The sequence below is a fragment of the Sphaeramia orbicularis genome, chromosome 13 (genome assembly GCF_902148855.1).
Source record: "Sphaeramia orbicularis chromosome 13, fSphaOr1.1, whole genome shotgun sequence".
NCBI classification, from domain to species: domain Eukaryota; kingdom Metazoa; phylum Chordata; class Actinopteri; order Kurtiformes; family Apogonidae; genus Sphaeramia; species Sphaeramia orbicularis.
The window spans coordinates 48,244,628-48,260,379 of NC_043969.1; the positions used below are offsets into that span (position 1 = coordinate 48,244,628).

A 15,752-nucleotide genomic window follows, 5' to 3' on the forward strand; every position below is an offset into this window, starting at 1 on the left:
TGGTACTTTCTCTGAATTTGAAGAATCTGGAGCTCCTTCTGCAAGAATATATTATTTTTTATACATTTTCATAGGACAAACATATAATTTAGCATCATTTTGAAACCTTTTTATTATTATGTACATGTAGAAAAATCTAGATCTGCATCCAAAAGCTGAAAAAAAAAAAGCCTTTGACTGCCACTGTTACATCTGGGAAATCTCAGATTAGTTGATTTTCATGATCTCCACATTAATATTTCATGAATTTGGCTCAAGCGTTGCCAAAAATGTAAGTATTATAATAGCGCAGAAAACCCTTCTATAGTAAATCTCTCTATTCTCTCATTTCCCACCAGACACCATTTTGTCAGCAGTTTCTACAATTAAACTTTTGTAATTATATTCATGTTATACTTTGTTAAACAGCTTAGATTGTCCACAATTAAGTCTTTAAGTTTATTTTACAGCATTCCCGAACAACAAAACATAATTAGTGACAGAATTACCCGGATAGTGATAGATGCTAATGGGAAATTCCTTACTTAAAAAAAAGAAGGAAAAATAAAAAGTTTCAACTAAATTTAACCTGATGTAGTTCAGGTTGTATTTTATCCACATACTAAAAAAGGAAATGTTCTGTAATTAGAGGTTATTATCTTTTAAATGAGAGGTTAATTTTGTCCTGCTTCTTCAGTTCTAAGTTTTGGATCTTGGTAAATAGGAGAAAATTAACACTAATTAGGTGAAAGGAACAGGTTAAAACATATAAGCTCTACATACTGTATGTTACATAACGAACAATAAAAGCAAAAAGCAGCACCTCTGATGCTTTCACTGAGCATTAGTTATTAAAAATGAAAGTAATCTTCCATCAATAAAGCTCCAGGATCATATGGGCTGAATAAAGGCCTCCAGATTCACCGACTTTTACATGAATTCAAAAGCTTCAACTCAATAATGAGGATAATCTGATGTATTTCCACCTGTTTAACAAAATAACACATAAGGCTGAATAATCAATAAGTTAATCCCCAACCGTTCTGATACCTGATTAACTTTTTTAAGGGAAATGTCTTTTTAAGAGTGAATATTTCCTCCTCTGTGACATATCGATAAAAGCAAGACATCATGAAAATCTGATCGATGTTATTTTACCCTCACGTCTCTAAACATGTGAAAAACACTTTCTACTCTTCAGGCTAAAGTGACTCATACAGACTCTTGTTTTCATGCAGCTGTTGGTAAAATGTCGCCCATTTTATTTAGACAATAACTCTCAACCATTCGCAGAAAATAATCCAATAATTACGACATCCATGGAAAACATGTGTTTTTACCATGTGGAGGCCAAAGGGTCTTTGGATGTCAGGATGTTTGTGCTCTGGAAAATATTAATTACAGAAATGTTAACTGTTAATTAGAACAAGATCCAGATGACCAAGAGGCTGAAATGCCCCGATACAGAAAACAATAATTTAATAATCGCAGGAAAAACTAGTTGTTTTGCAGGTTATCTCACGCCTCCATCTTTTAACATGACTATCTAAGGTTTGATTTTATTCTCTACAGGAACGGAGATGAGTCATTCAACAGCAGCATCAGCACCGCTGTCTGAGAAGAAAACAGCTGTTTGTAAAATGGACGACATTTTATTTCAAAAACGCATGAAACAGCTTCATCTTTTTGACTCGTGGCAGCTAAAAAGAACAGGCTGAGGTGGATGTTTGGTGGAAGAAAAAGAATGAAGAAGAGAAAAAGAAGAATGGGAAGAAGAAGGAGAAGAAGAAGAAAAAGAACGAAGAAGAGGAAAAAGACGAAAAAGAAGGAAAAAAGAATGAAGAGAAGATGAAAAAGAAGAAGAAAAAGGAGAAGAAAAAAGGAGAAAAGCAGGAGAAGAAAAAAGAATGAAGAGAGAAGAAGAAGACGAGAAAGAAGAAGGAAAAAAGAACGAAGAAGAGGGAGAAGATGAAAAGAAGAAAAAGGAGAAGAAAAAGGAAAAGAAACGAATGACGAGAAGAAGACGACGAAAATAGAGGAGAAAGCAAGAGAAAAAGAAGAAGAAAAAGAAGACTAGGTAAGGTTTTGAAAACATGGCGGCTATGTAAATATTCCAGTATTTAACTTTTTGACGATGGCTCATACATACAAACGCTCGTACGTGTTGCTAAACTCCGTCGGTTTGTCATGACCGACGCTGCTACGACTCCTGCTGCAGAGCTTTTAAAAAAGAACCAATGAAACGCCTCGATACCGAAACAACCCCCGTCATCGGACTTGGAAATCGCCGCGGACACGGCCTTCAACGCCAACAAAGATAAGTAAAGCCGCCGCCTCCCGTCGCAGGCCTCGGTGTGTGTGTGTGTGTGTGTGTATGTGTGTGTGTGTGCAGAGGGTGGTGTGTATTGTTCGAGGCTGTCGGGGGGTTTGCAGGGTGGGGGGGCTTCCAGTCGTCCTTTCATCACCGCCTCATCTTTATTCATCTGCTCTCCTCACCTATCAGCCAGCGAGTCGCTGTGAGCAGCGTATCGCTCCACCAATCCCACGCCTTCCCCTGTTGGAGTGTTCCCGCCCCCCGGCGCCTTCACCCCACCCTGTACAATGGCTTCTGTTTCTTTTTTTCTACTTTGACGCAGTGGCTCGAAAAGAAAAAAAAAAAAAAAATGAGGGAGAGGAGAGGGGTGGAGCAGGACGGTCGCTGATGCCGCCTGCATGATGGTGGCGGCGAATGATCGGCGGCCTCCAGTAACGGAGCAAGTGCGTCGTCAATGGCAGCCGGTGATTGATGAAGGGGGAGGGGGAGGACGAAATGATGGAGGAACGAGGGTGAAGGAGGACAGGAGGAGGAGGAGGAGGAGGCGGAGGGAGAGGAGGAGGAGGGTGGAAGCAGAGCATAAGTATTGATGAGGAGGAATGAAAGGGGGAGAGAAATGCTGAGGGCTGGGAGTGAATTAAAAACAGGCGTCGCAGAGAGAACGCCGTGTTCCGAACGCTAACGAGGCTAAAAACTAGCGTGAGACGCACAAACCCCATTTTTAATCCACCGCTCTGTTTGTTTCGGTTTTAACCATGTACGTTCCTGCTCCTCAGACATCCTTCGCATGGTCATCCCAAAAAAAAAAAACATCAGAAAACAATCAGATCACTATCATCAAAGATCCCTGTCTCGTATCGCTAAGAATCAAATATGTCCAGTTGCCATGTTTATGTAACGCAGTGGGGACTGTGTGTAAACAGGGGAAATATGAGGACCGCCCAGACTGGTTTGTTGTTAGAGTTGGGGTGAAGGGTCCGGTCAGGTTTAGGATTATCTGTTCAGCTGTTATGGTTATGAAAGTCCCCACTGGGTTAGGTAGAGAAACGAACACAAGTGTGCATATGTTAATGCTGTAATCCATCACCTCCTCTGGCCTGTAAACTTCATCTCTGCTTTTACAGAAATAGATAACGGACACTCACAAGACTCGTCCAGATACTGAGAGTCCCCTGATGTCACTTGGCAAGGACACCCCCCCCCCCCCCCCCCGCAACCCCCCCCCCCCCCATCCCAGCATGGCTCTGCCAGTGCATCCATTTACTAAATGAATGTATTATATCTTAGAGACAGAGGAGGAGAGGAGAGGAGAGGAGAGGAGAGGAGAGGAGGAAAGGATGTAGGTCATGTGATTTTCCCTGACTGGTTAAAGCCGTGTTCGACTCGTTCGTATGTTCGTTTTCCGAGCCCCGAACATAAAACCGGACAGAATAAACCCATCCAATTCACTGTGGCGGTGCCTTACATAAGACTCCTCAACGGCTTATACAAGCAGTTTGTTGAACACTGACTGAAGTGAAGGGACTGAAGGCCACTCCAGTCCTGCTTCACCTCAGTCCTGAATCCATGGAACGAATAAAGGCGAAGGTTACAGACGCCTCTGCTTCTGTATTATACTGTTTTCTTACCTGACGTATAATGGACCTCAGTTTCATTGTACATGTTCTAACTGTTGGTCATGTTTATGTTCATTAAAAACTCCAAAATCTAACAACAGTCAGGATTTTCTGCTTTAAAGTCTTTTAAAACACTAAATTAACAATCAAAAATGGTGCATTTGTTCCACTAGGGCTTCATAAGGACTACAACTTCAATGTTATTTCACTAAAAATATACATGTGCATATAAATATACATGATTAGCATCTTCACCTGTATTTGTACCACATATCTGCGCTCTTTAACGCCTTAACGTCCACTTTTTGAGGTTAACGTGTGAGGCTTAAATGCATATATTAGACTTCATTTCAGAGAGAACATAATCAACAAAAACAAAACAAAAACCTGAACCTCATCAGTATAAGACGGTTCAAATATAACCTGAACAATATTTAGACATTTGTTACATTTCTTCCCAATGATTTCAATGATTTAACGTCTTTTTTGGATCATTTCATGGAATATGTGAAATAATGCCTTAAATGAGTCCTGATGCTGTGATCAATTTTTCAGTGTTTATTTTGTTGTGAAATGCATTTGTTTAAAATGAACAAAATAAGAAGTGAGAACCTGTTTCTGTCTCAGTGGATGTTTTAATTGTTATGTTCTTTTATGTTACACCTTAAACTGTTTTTATCTTGTTACAGATTATTACAACTTTCATGTCGTTGATTCTCGTTACACACTGACTTTCACACTAGATTGTTTTCATGTTACATGTTGTTACCGCTGTGTAATGTTGCAAACTCATTTTTGTTGTTCCGTATATTCTGACTTTTAAGATTTTAAACTGTTTTTTTGTCTTGTTATCGACAATTACACCTTTTATGTCGTTGAATCATTTTCATCTTATTAAATATTGATACATTGTTTTCATGTTGTTACACATTAGTTGCTTTTCCATTGGACATCCGCGCAAAACTTTAAGGATATTTACTAAATGTCGAAAAAACAGAAGTGTGTAATGTCGGTTTTTCCATTAAATCACAAATGCAATGATTTGTTTATTTATTATTGCGAGATGACATGAGAAGTCATTCCGTAAACATGGCGATGAATGTAAATATGGTGTTGATTTACAGATATATCATTAGTATTATATATTACCCTCTATCTCATATTACATTTAAAAATGATGTGGTTTCCTGGTGTGTCCATACATACTGCAACATATTTCTTTTAAAACTCTTCTTCTTTGCTTGTTGTAACATCCGTCAACATCCAGTTTTTTTTTTTTGTTTGTTTGTTTTTTTATTCACATGACTCTAGTTGTGAAAAAAGATCTTTCCATTGCAGTTTTGCGTGACATACCAATTGCACTATGCCCAAAAAAGTCTCGTTACATTGTTTTCATTTTGTTATTGTTCTAAAGTTGCAAAGTCATTTTTGTTGTGTTACAGATTGTTTTGACTTTTAAGACATTAAACTGTTTTTTGTTTCAGACTATTACAATTAATATATGTCGCTGAATCTGTTAATATTGCTACAACTTTTACACCGATAAATTGTTTTTATGTTGTTACACATTGTTACATATTGTTCATTGTTTTCATCTTTTATGTCATTTTCATCTTGTTTTTTCTCACAAATAATTACAAATATTCACCTGATTTCTTCATTCTTTGATTCAGGACCAAAATCAGCTCTTTTTTATTAATGGAATAACGATCTGATTTATCGCAACAACATTTTAGTTGTGTTTTTCATGACTTTTTCAGTAGAAATAGAGTCTTAGCTGCCGTCGTGTGGATCCAGATCAAACCCGTCTTCAGAATCAAATATTAACACAGTCTGATCAAACATGTCTGATCACATACGTCCACGACAAGAGGGAAAGTGAGCTCGTTTAATGACAGAGGGGATCCTGCTGAGGTGGGGGCCGGGGGGGGGGGCCGCTCACATAAGAATGGTTGGGGTTGGTGGATTAGGGGGCCGGGGGGTCGGAGGGTTTGGGGGTGGGGTGGGGGGCTGTGAACAGCAGCTCCTCATTGATCTCCCCCTCGTTAAGACCTCCAGCTTTTTACAAGACCTGCATTATGAGCTGCAGAATCCAGGCAACCGTTTCCACGCCGACCACATCCACCACCGCCGCCAACAGGACCCCCGTCCAGAGGAAACAGGACGACCATCAGCCCCAAGAGGTCCAACATCTGACCCCGAACGGCTCAACCCCCCCAACATTCAGAACACAAACATTATTCAAGGCTATTCATTATTATTTATTATGTTGATGCGTTTGTTCCTAGTGTTGTTGTTTTTTTCCATTTTTCTCCATTTTGATTATTTAATTGATCATTTTGTTAATTTCATTGCATATTTTTATCATTATGTTGCATTTATATCCATTTAATTGATTATTTATTTTGCTTCCGTTTATTTCATTGATTATTTTGTTCATTTTGTTGAATTTTTTAAAATTATTTTGTTGGTGTCTTTTTCAAATCATATATTGGATGCATATATGCATATATTCATCATTTTGTTGCTTTTATATCCAATTAAATGATAATTTGGTTTAATATCTGTTCATTTCATTGATTATTTTGTTCATGTTATTGATCATTTATAATTTCATTGCATATTTTCATCATTGTGTTGCTTTTATATCCAATTAATAGATTTTTTTTTCACTTTTGTTTGTTTCTTTGATTATTTTGTCATTTTGTTGTATTTTTTGATCCTTTTGTTGGTGTCTTTTCCCAGTCCAATTAATTTATAATTTTTGTTCATGTTATTGACTATTTAGTTAATTTTGTTCATCACCTAGTACGTTTGTTCATTATGCAGCTTTTTATCCAATCAATTGATTATTTTTTTGCTTTTTGTTCATTTTATTGATCATTTTGTACAGTTTTGTTCATTTTGTCACTTACTGTGTTCAAATTGACAGTTCTGTTGCTTATTTTGTTCATTCTGACAAAACACTGGCTTTCACAACAACTGAAATCCATTCAATTTTCAGTCTGAGTTTTTCTTACTGTTTTTGTTTTCAGCATCAGGAGAAGAAAATAGCGTGTCAGGTGAAGTCGACCTGAGGGGAATAAACTTTTATACAGACTATCATATCTACATGTAAATCTATGTTTCATGATAATGCGTCCAACATGAACAGATTCTTGGTCCTTGTGTGGTTTCTTAGGAGCTGGTGGTTATTTCCAGATGAAGTATCGGTCGATTGGAAAAACTTCACTGTAAAAACTCATTTTCCACTTGAATTAAGACAAATAGTCAAAGCTGCAGTGAAACATGAAAAAGAAAAACATTGAAATAGTCGCATGAACGCACAGCAGCATCATAGATCGTACAGCAAAGGAACATTTCAGCAATTACAACAGCAGTCAAAAACCCAAATGCTTTGATGGTATGGCTAGCATGAGGTCAAAGGTCATCAGGACTCATCTGTGCAGTAATGTCGGGTATCATGACAAACTGAATTTGTACAAAAAGCATGGAAATGGATGTTATGGAACTGATAACATACAATATAACAGTATCAGCATGCATTATGAGTAGAATATGAAGGTGTCAGGCCCTGCAGCTCTTTCCATTCCCTAAAATAATTGTCTTTGTGCATAATTTGGCCTTTTTAAGACAAAGCGTGTATGTGTGTGTGTTGTTGTTGCTGAATCAGTCCTGCATTAAAGAAAGTTACAGTTAAAGATTAGAAAACAGGTAGAAGATCAAAATCAAAGTCTGTCTTACCATGAGTCTCAGTTTCTTGGTGAGGGAATACAATGCCTTCAGTTTCAAATAGGGGCTGCAGGAAGGCCACTACAGAGAGAGGAAGCACAGGGGTGGGGAGTGTGTGGCGTCAACTAATTATACATAGAAACAGTCATATTTAAGAGCTCTTAAAGAACTTTAAAGGTGCAAGCCATCTTAGATCTAAAAAAACATCAACAGTTTCTCAGTGAAAACCAATGTTGGCTTTAATCCACCGGGTCTAGGTTTGGGTGATATGAGGAGTACTAGGGATGCACCGACTGCCAAAGCTGACAAGGACATGTGAAACTGATTGATCTAGTTTGGGTGTTATTTATCGCCTTAACAAAGAAATCTTCATAATAAATATTAAAAATGTGTTCCTGTTGTAAAGTATTTCAGTCCTTCATCACATTATCTTTGAACACAGATGAAAACACCCATGTATTAAAAAAAACAAAACAAAAAACTTAAATATAACACGACACATAAATATCTGAGGCTACCAGTGAAAACACACGATATGATAACAATGTGATAAATACAACGATATCGATATTGGCCAATATCACCAAATAGAGGCCGATATCGATGTTTCAGTCGATGTATCGGTGCATCCCTAATATCGACAATAACCTAAAACAAGATTTGAAATCCTGGAAATCCAGCCGTTGGTAAATTAAAATAATTTAGACACACCTGATCTGATCCACATGTGTGGAAATGTGGCTGCTTCCTGTCCATAGTATGTCTAATTAAAAACAGTTATTTAATTTGTGAATTTAGCTAATTAGTTTTAAAATGTAACACTGAGATTCATTTGTACATTAGTACTAAATAATACAAACACATTTCCTTGTTTAAAGTTATTTATTACAGTAGTGATTAAATTGTTTATTTGTTTGCGATCCTGCAGCTTCAACTGTTTCCTCAAAAAGACAAAATCATTTAACATAACTTTAACTTATTGTTTTGATTTTAATCTCTGGTTAAAATGAGGTTAGCTTGCTAGTTAACATTAGCTGCTGCAAAAAGCACAAAACCAATTCTTTAGACAATACTTTTTCAACCCAACATGCTGAACATGTAGCTCTGCTGATACACAATAATATTAAAAATAGGTTTGACTTACTGGTGTTTGTCTCATTATTAGAAAAAGAAAAGATAAAACTGTGGCACCTTTTGAGCAGCTTCAGTCCAGATTTAGGTCAAACTAGTTCTAATCCTGCAGAATTCTGTTGAACTTGAACATATTTGCTTCCAGGCCTTGTTTATAGACATTCTTGTGTGCAGTTGCAGTTAGCCTGCTAGCTAATGTTAGCTGACGCAAGTTTTTCATCCAACTATGGTTTTCTGCTGCTACACATGAATGTTGCAATGAAGTTCTTAACTATATAAGCTTCTAGTTCAATATATGTTCAGGGGGGTTTATTTTGGGGTTTATTTTGCTGGCTAACATATTAGCTAACATTACAGCTAACATATTAGCTAACAGTAGCTAACATGAGCTAATATTAGCTAACAAAATAAACACCTAAAGAACATATACTTTGCTGCTAATGTTAGCCATAGTTAGCTTGCTAGTTAATAATATTCACTGATATTATTTGAATGATTTGTAAAAACATTTATTTGATGAAAAGATTATTCTTTAGCTTTGTTTCATTTATCAGGTAAAACCACAGAAATGTTCTTTTTATTTTCCAGTGACAGGAAGTCACTGTATTTTCACACATGTGGAACAAATCTGGTTTCAAGCAGTGACTTCAGTCTTAAAACCAGAGGCTGGACTCTACATGATGGACCAGACATTTGCAGTTCATTAAAGATCCCATTGTGATAAAAAAAAAAAAAAAAAAAAAAAAAAAAAAAATTCTAATTTTACAGTTTTGAGCCTTTTATTTTTAACCCAAGTGTTTTGTTGTGTTGTTTTTTGGTTTCTATGGAAGCTCCAGATAAAAGAAGAAAATAATCCGCTCCGTGTGGTTAATTCAAACCATTTTGTACCATTACAATGACGGAGAAATAAAATTACTTTGACATGTTTGAGATGTTGTCCATACCCCCACCACCACCAACCCCCCAACCCGGTCTGTAAATCAACCTGCATCTATTATCAGTAAAATAGAAGCTTCACTTGTGCAAATCAGTCAAATAAAGATAATAAAGACCCAATTTTTAGCTCAGAAAGTGAAAAGACATTTATAAAACATTAAGTTAGTGCAGAATGATTAGAAAAGACCAGCAGCAGCCGATTCCTGTGTGTGTTTATAGTGTGGGGGGGTGAGGTGGGGGGGCTGCATCGTGGTCCTGCTCGGCCTGATGCTGACCTCCACTCTGCCTGAGTAAAAAGCCATCACCATCATCATCATCATCATCCCAACCTTTTCATTTGTCTAAATGGACGAGCTTCCTGCCTGCTGGAGGATGGTCCCTGAGGAGGGAGGGGGTGTGTGGGGGGGTGAGTGGCTTTTTACATACAGCCTTTACTGCATCGATCTGTAAACAGCGGCGGCGGCGGCGTCTAACCTGTGGCTCACCCTCATCTGTCTATTTACAACCACTGAGGACGGGAGGGCCGCTGTGGGGGGGCCGTAGTGGTAGTGTGTGTGTGTGTGTGTGTGTGGGGGGGGGGGGGTCAGGGAAATCTAACATTAACTGGTTTGTTCAATGCACAAAAGGACCAGGTCACCCAAAAATCCACGAGATAAAAGCTTATTGATGGACTGTTCATACCTGTCGACTTATATTTTCATATTAGTTTTCAGTATCATCAGGCCTCGCACTGTAAACATGTTTAAATTATCAATATTTTATCAGACTCAAGTTGAACGCTGCACAGATTAAAACTATTAAATCACCTGTTTCAGTGAAGTGCAAATTCTCTGGTTGCAGCTTCTTAATGTGAATATTTCCTGGTTTCTTTCCTCCTCTGTGAATATAACTGAATATTTTTGGGTTTTGGATCAAACAAGATATTTGAAGAGAAACTAATCGACATTTTTCACACAATAGTCTCTTCATTACGATCAGAATCGATTTGCAGCATCACAAATTCCCTCAATAAGAAGTAAAATCTGTGTGACAGTAATGCATCGTACTATGTGTTTTAGAGGAGTTTTTATGGCCTCAAAGAGTCAAATTGGTGCAAAATACTGAATATTTTTGACCTGACACTAAGTAGTTTGAGGTTTATAAGCATGAATTTAAGGATAATGTCTAATTTAATATACTTTAAAGAGTTGTCGCAACAATGCAACACCAAATTGGAAATTTTTGCACAACTTTTTCTGTAAAGATATGACTTTTTTTTCAGAGACTGCATTTAAGTGTCTGCTCCAATAAAAAAAAATGTGTACATGCTAAATTTTAATTCATTTAATGTCAGATTTTAAAGAATTGGAGAAGATATTAATATCTGAATGATATTAATGCATGTAAAAGTGTTTCAGAGGAGGGTTTTTTTACAGCTTGAAAGAATAAAATGTGGGCGAAATACTGAATATTTTGGACAGTACACTAAGTAGTTTAAGTATTAAATTGTGAATAATGTCAAATGTATTCCTTTTTAATGCAATGTCTCAAATAATTAACACTAAATTGGACATTTTGCACACATGTTACTGTAACCTTATAAAAAAAAATTCAACCACTGTAGTAATACATCACAATAGATCTGTATTAATTCTCTTTCCTCTGGTATGAATCATCTGTTTTACTAAATGTGTACATGTTAAAATTAAATTATAATTAATTGTCAGATTTTAGAGAATTGGAGAAAACATTGAAATCTAAATAATGCTAATGCATACTTATGTGTTTCAGAGGAGTTTTTATGGCCTTCAAGAAGAAAATTTGGGGAAAATACTGAATATTTTTTGACATGACACTGAGTAGATTAAGATTTAGAAGTATGAAATTATGCATAATGTCAAATTTAATGTAATTTAAAAAGCTGTTGCAACTTAATTCAACACTGAATTGCAAACTTTTGAACAAATTTTACTGTAAAGTTATAAACAATGTCAGTAACTATATTAATAAATCCAATTAGATCCTTTAAATCATTCTCAACATCTGTTTCACTAAATGTGTACATTTTGCATTTTAATTATTTCAGTGTCAGATAATAAAATGTAATATTTGACATTAAAATATTAAAATCTGAACAATATTAGTGTAAGTGAATGTGTTTGAGGGATTTTACAGCTTAAAAGAACAACATTTGAGGCAAAATACTGAATATTTTTCACATGACACTAAATACTATAAGTATGAAATTATGGATAATGTCAAATTTAATGCAATTTTAAAAACTGTTGCAACTTAATTCAGCACTGAATTGCAAACTTTTGCAAAAATTTTACTGTAAAGTTATACATTAAAAAAAGTCAGTAACTATATTAATAAATACATTAAATCCTTTAAATGATTCTCAACTCTAATATGAAGCATCTTTTTCACTAAATGTGTATGTTACATTTCAATTATTTCAATGTCAGATGTTAAAATATAATATGTGACCTTAAAATATTAAAATCTGATCAATATTAGTACAAGTGAATGTGTTTGAGTTTTGTTTTTTACAGTGCTGAAGAATAAAATTTTAGGCAAAATACTGAATATTTTTTACATGACACTAGATACTATAAGTATGAAATTACGGATAATGTCAAATCTAATGCAATTTTAAAAACTGTTGCAACTTAATTCAACACTGAATTGCAAACTTTTGCACAAATTTTACTCTAAAGTTCTAAAAAAAATTCAGTATCTTTCTTCATAAATCACATTAGGTCCTTTAAATCATTAAAATATAACATTTGACATTAAAATAATAAAATCTGAACAATATTGGTGTAAGTGAATGTGTTTCTGAGGGGTTTTTATAGCTTAAATACTAAAAATTGAGGCCAAATACTGAATATTTTTCACGACACTAATATTATAAGTATAAAATTATGGATAATGTCAAGTGTATTGCTGTTAATGCAATGTCTCAACTTAATTCAAGACTGAATTGAATTAAATTATAATTAATTCAGTGTCAGATATTAGAGAACTGGCGAAAACACTGAAATCTAAATGATATTAGTGCAGGTTAATGTGTTTCAGAGGAGTTCTATGGCCTTAAAGACAACATTTAGGGTAAAATCATATGTTTTATTTATTCTGAGCTTATGTTTCAAGGTGAGACATTGAGAACGGTTTGTTATTTCCAGTTTCAGCCTGAGAAGAGACAAAAAACACTGTGGATGTGAGAGGAAAGACACTGTGACACTGGTCCAGATTGAGCAGTTTGAGGATTAAAACTCTCCTAAACCCTGATAACATCAACCTAATGACCTGAATTAAAGGCAGACTTTTACTTCTGAGGACTGGACTGGACTCCCTGAACTGATCCAAACCCTGCTGGACCCCCTGAGTCCGGGGTCTTTAAGGAGCATTGACAGCGTATTGTGTGTCCACATGTCCATGATGGGGGGGGGGGGGGGGGGGGGGGTGCATGGCCAGGAGAGGCTACTGATGGTTGGAATGCCGGGTGATGGGAATGCTTTGGCGCATGACAGCATGTAAACAAAAACCAAATATGGTGATTGCCATGGTGACATATCCATATTTCATCCAACCATGAAAAAGCATCATTGGACAAATTTAGAGATTAAAAAAAAAAAAACGTCTCGCTCGTCACTGCAGATAAAAAAAATGAGGACAGTAATGCAAATGCATGCTGAGAAATGTCCAGGCACAGGCATCATCATATACTGCAATAACACAGACTGTCGCATTCCGCCTCGGTCTCCGGCTCTGGCGCGTCAAAGGCCTGCTGTTAATACGACTCTCGCTTGTTTATCCGCTTGTGTAATTGTACACAAAGCGGCGATGGTGGCTGATGTGTGAGATTATCACAAGGTCATCCGTCGACGGGATGAGAGCGATCACGCACCGCCACCACCACCATCACACCAGCCTGATCTGGATTTCACTTGTTTACATCCTTATTTTGGCTCCAGCATGGCCGCTGGAGTGTGGCTGCGCGTAAAAAAAAAAAAAATCTTAAGACGCAGTTTCAAAAACACACACATAATGCAGGCTGATGTTGACTGGGAAGAGCCAGGATGTGCGCTATCTGTGAGGGACCCGGCGGATTCCCTCCAAATCCCATTCTCATTGTTTCCCTTTCATCCACGCACCCGGGATGCGAATTAAAAAAAAAAAAATGTCGCTCATGACAAGGCAGATTTAAGGGGAAAACGCGCTCTGGAAATACCTCCCAATCCCTCCCCGATCACATCAACCTGCACCTCCTTGAATCTGGACGAAAACCACATTGACCCGGACCCGCTCCCCGCATCCCCATCGCCTTGTCCTACCTCCCGTGTTTGTGCGTTTGGTGCTGCTGGCCTCCGTCGGCGTCTCCAGGGGTCTTTTACGCGAATCCGGTGGATCGGACTCCATGTGTGGTTGTTGATTGTGGTGGTGAGGATTTGAGAAAATCCCGTTTTGCTGTACTGCTCCGCCGGCCATCATTTTTCGAGCTTGCTCTTGGATGCTTGTGTTGCGTTTAAATCCCCCCTTTCTTTTCCCGTTGTTTTTCTTTTACGCAGCGCAGCCGTTTACACACACGCACACACACGCACACACAGAGCCGAGTCCTTGAAGAAAAAGAAGAAGAAGAAGGAAGAGAAGGAGGAATAGAAGGAGGCGAAAGCGGGTTCGGAATCGGAGAATACGCCTGTTTCTTTACGGACGGGGGATGATATGCTGCGCGTTTTCTCCGCGCTGTGGCCGTGCGTAAAGAGATGCTGCGCAGAAGACAGAGAGAAAGAAAGAAACTGGCGGAGCGGACGGATGATCGGCTCAAGAGAAATAGGAACCCAACAACAACAAAAAAATCCCAAACCTCTGCAGATGAGGATGCAGATGCGTGTTCTAGGCTACTTTAAAAAACCCGTGCAAAAATCAGGAGCGTCAGTGTTCCATCAACCTTCAGATGTGCGGGTTAGATATGTGTGTCATTCCGCTGCGACCGGATAAAAGCATGTCAGGCGGTGCAGGATGGTGGCGCTCCTCTGCAAACCAGCGGCCAACAGGGCAAGGAAATAAAGCCAAACAGAAAGACAAAGAGGTGAAATGAACCGAAGGGAAGAAAGGAAAGGAAAGGAAAGACAGAAAGGAAAGGAAACACAGAAAGGAAACAAAGGTCAGTGAAGCAAAGAAGAGTAGAAAAAAAATCCCAAAGGGGACTCGGGCAGCAGGCTGGCTTTTCTGTCTGCTTTATCCTGTCCGGGCTCCGGTCATGAACGGGACACCCACGGGTGACGGCGGACGCGTGAGCTGAGGACGGTCCGGAGACGCGCGCGGAGCTGGAGGATGGATCAGACCGAAAGAAAAGACTCGAGCTGTTTTTTTTTTTGTTGTTTTTTTTTTCTTCCTGCTCTACGTTTTGTCCGTGAAGATGCTGCAGTCTTGCGTTCAGAGCATCCCTTCTCTGACTGGCTGATGGAGAGAGCGCAGGGGAGCGGTGACGTCACGAGGCCTTCAGACGCCTTCCATGAACCTCGGATTTTACAACTTCGGTGCGTCGTTACAGACTTGGACAACCCAAGCGTTTAGGTTTGACACAACTGGAGAAGACACTGACATCTAATTGGTATTAACCCATAAAGACCCAGTGTGACTTTTGTGGAAGTTCTCAAATGAATTTTTCTCTCTGTTTAACCTTTCCTAAGTGGTTTATCATCATTACCTCCGCCAAGGAGGTTATGTTTTTGCCAGGGTTTGTTTGTTTGTTTGTCTGTCCGTTAGTGTGCAACATAACTCAAAAAGTTATGGACAGATTTGGATGAAATTTTCAGGGTTTGTTGGAAATGGGATAAGGAAGAAATGATTAAATTTTGGTGGTGATCGGGGGTGGGGGGGCCCACGGGGGGGGCCTCTGATCAGCCTTGGCGGAGGTCTGCGCTCTCCGAGTGCTTCTAGTTTATTATAATATTTTCCTCTGAATTTTGCATTTTTCCCAGTGAAAATCATCTATCTTCCTATTTTTAATTGACTGATCATGTAGATGTTCATTAAAGCTCAGAGTAAATTCAATG

The 15,752-nt window shown here is 38.0% G+C and overlaps 1 protein-coding gene across 2 annotated transcripts in view; it reads right to left on the minus strand.

The window, feature by feature from the left end:
• The window catches only part of nova2 (NOVA alternative splicing regulator 2), a 116,921-nt gene extending 101,561 nt beyond the window's left edge, over positions 1-15,360 (minus strand). Inside the window, exons 1-2 of one of the 2 annotated variants that reach the window (XM_030151202.1) lie at positions 14,028-15,356; positions 7,654-7,722 (exon numbers count right to left, since the gene is read on the minus strand). In XM_030151202.1, coding sequence (XP_030007062.1) covers positions 7,654-7,722; positions 14,028-14,184 — 226 coding nt within the window. In that variant the 5' untranslated portion in view covers positions 14,185-15,356. Of the gene's footprint in view, positions 1-7,653; positions 7,723-14,027 lie in introns of both variants that reach the window. The other variant, XM_030151203.1, reaches the window with a different exon arrangement.
• Positions 15,361-15,752: the final 392 nt, after the last annotated feature.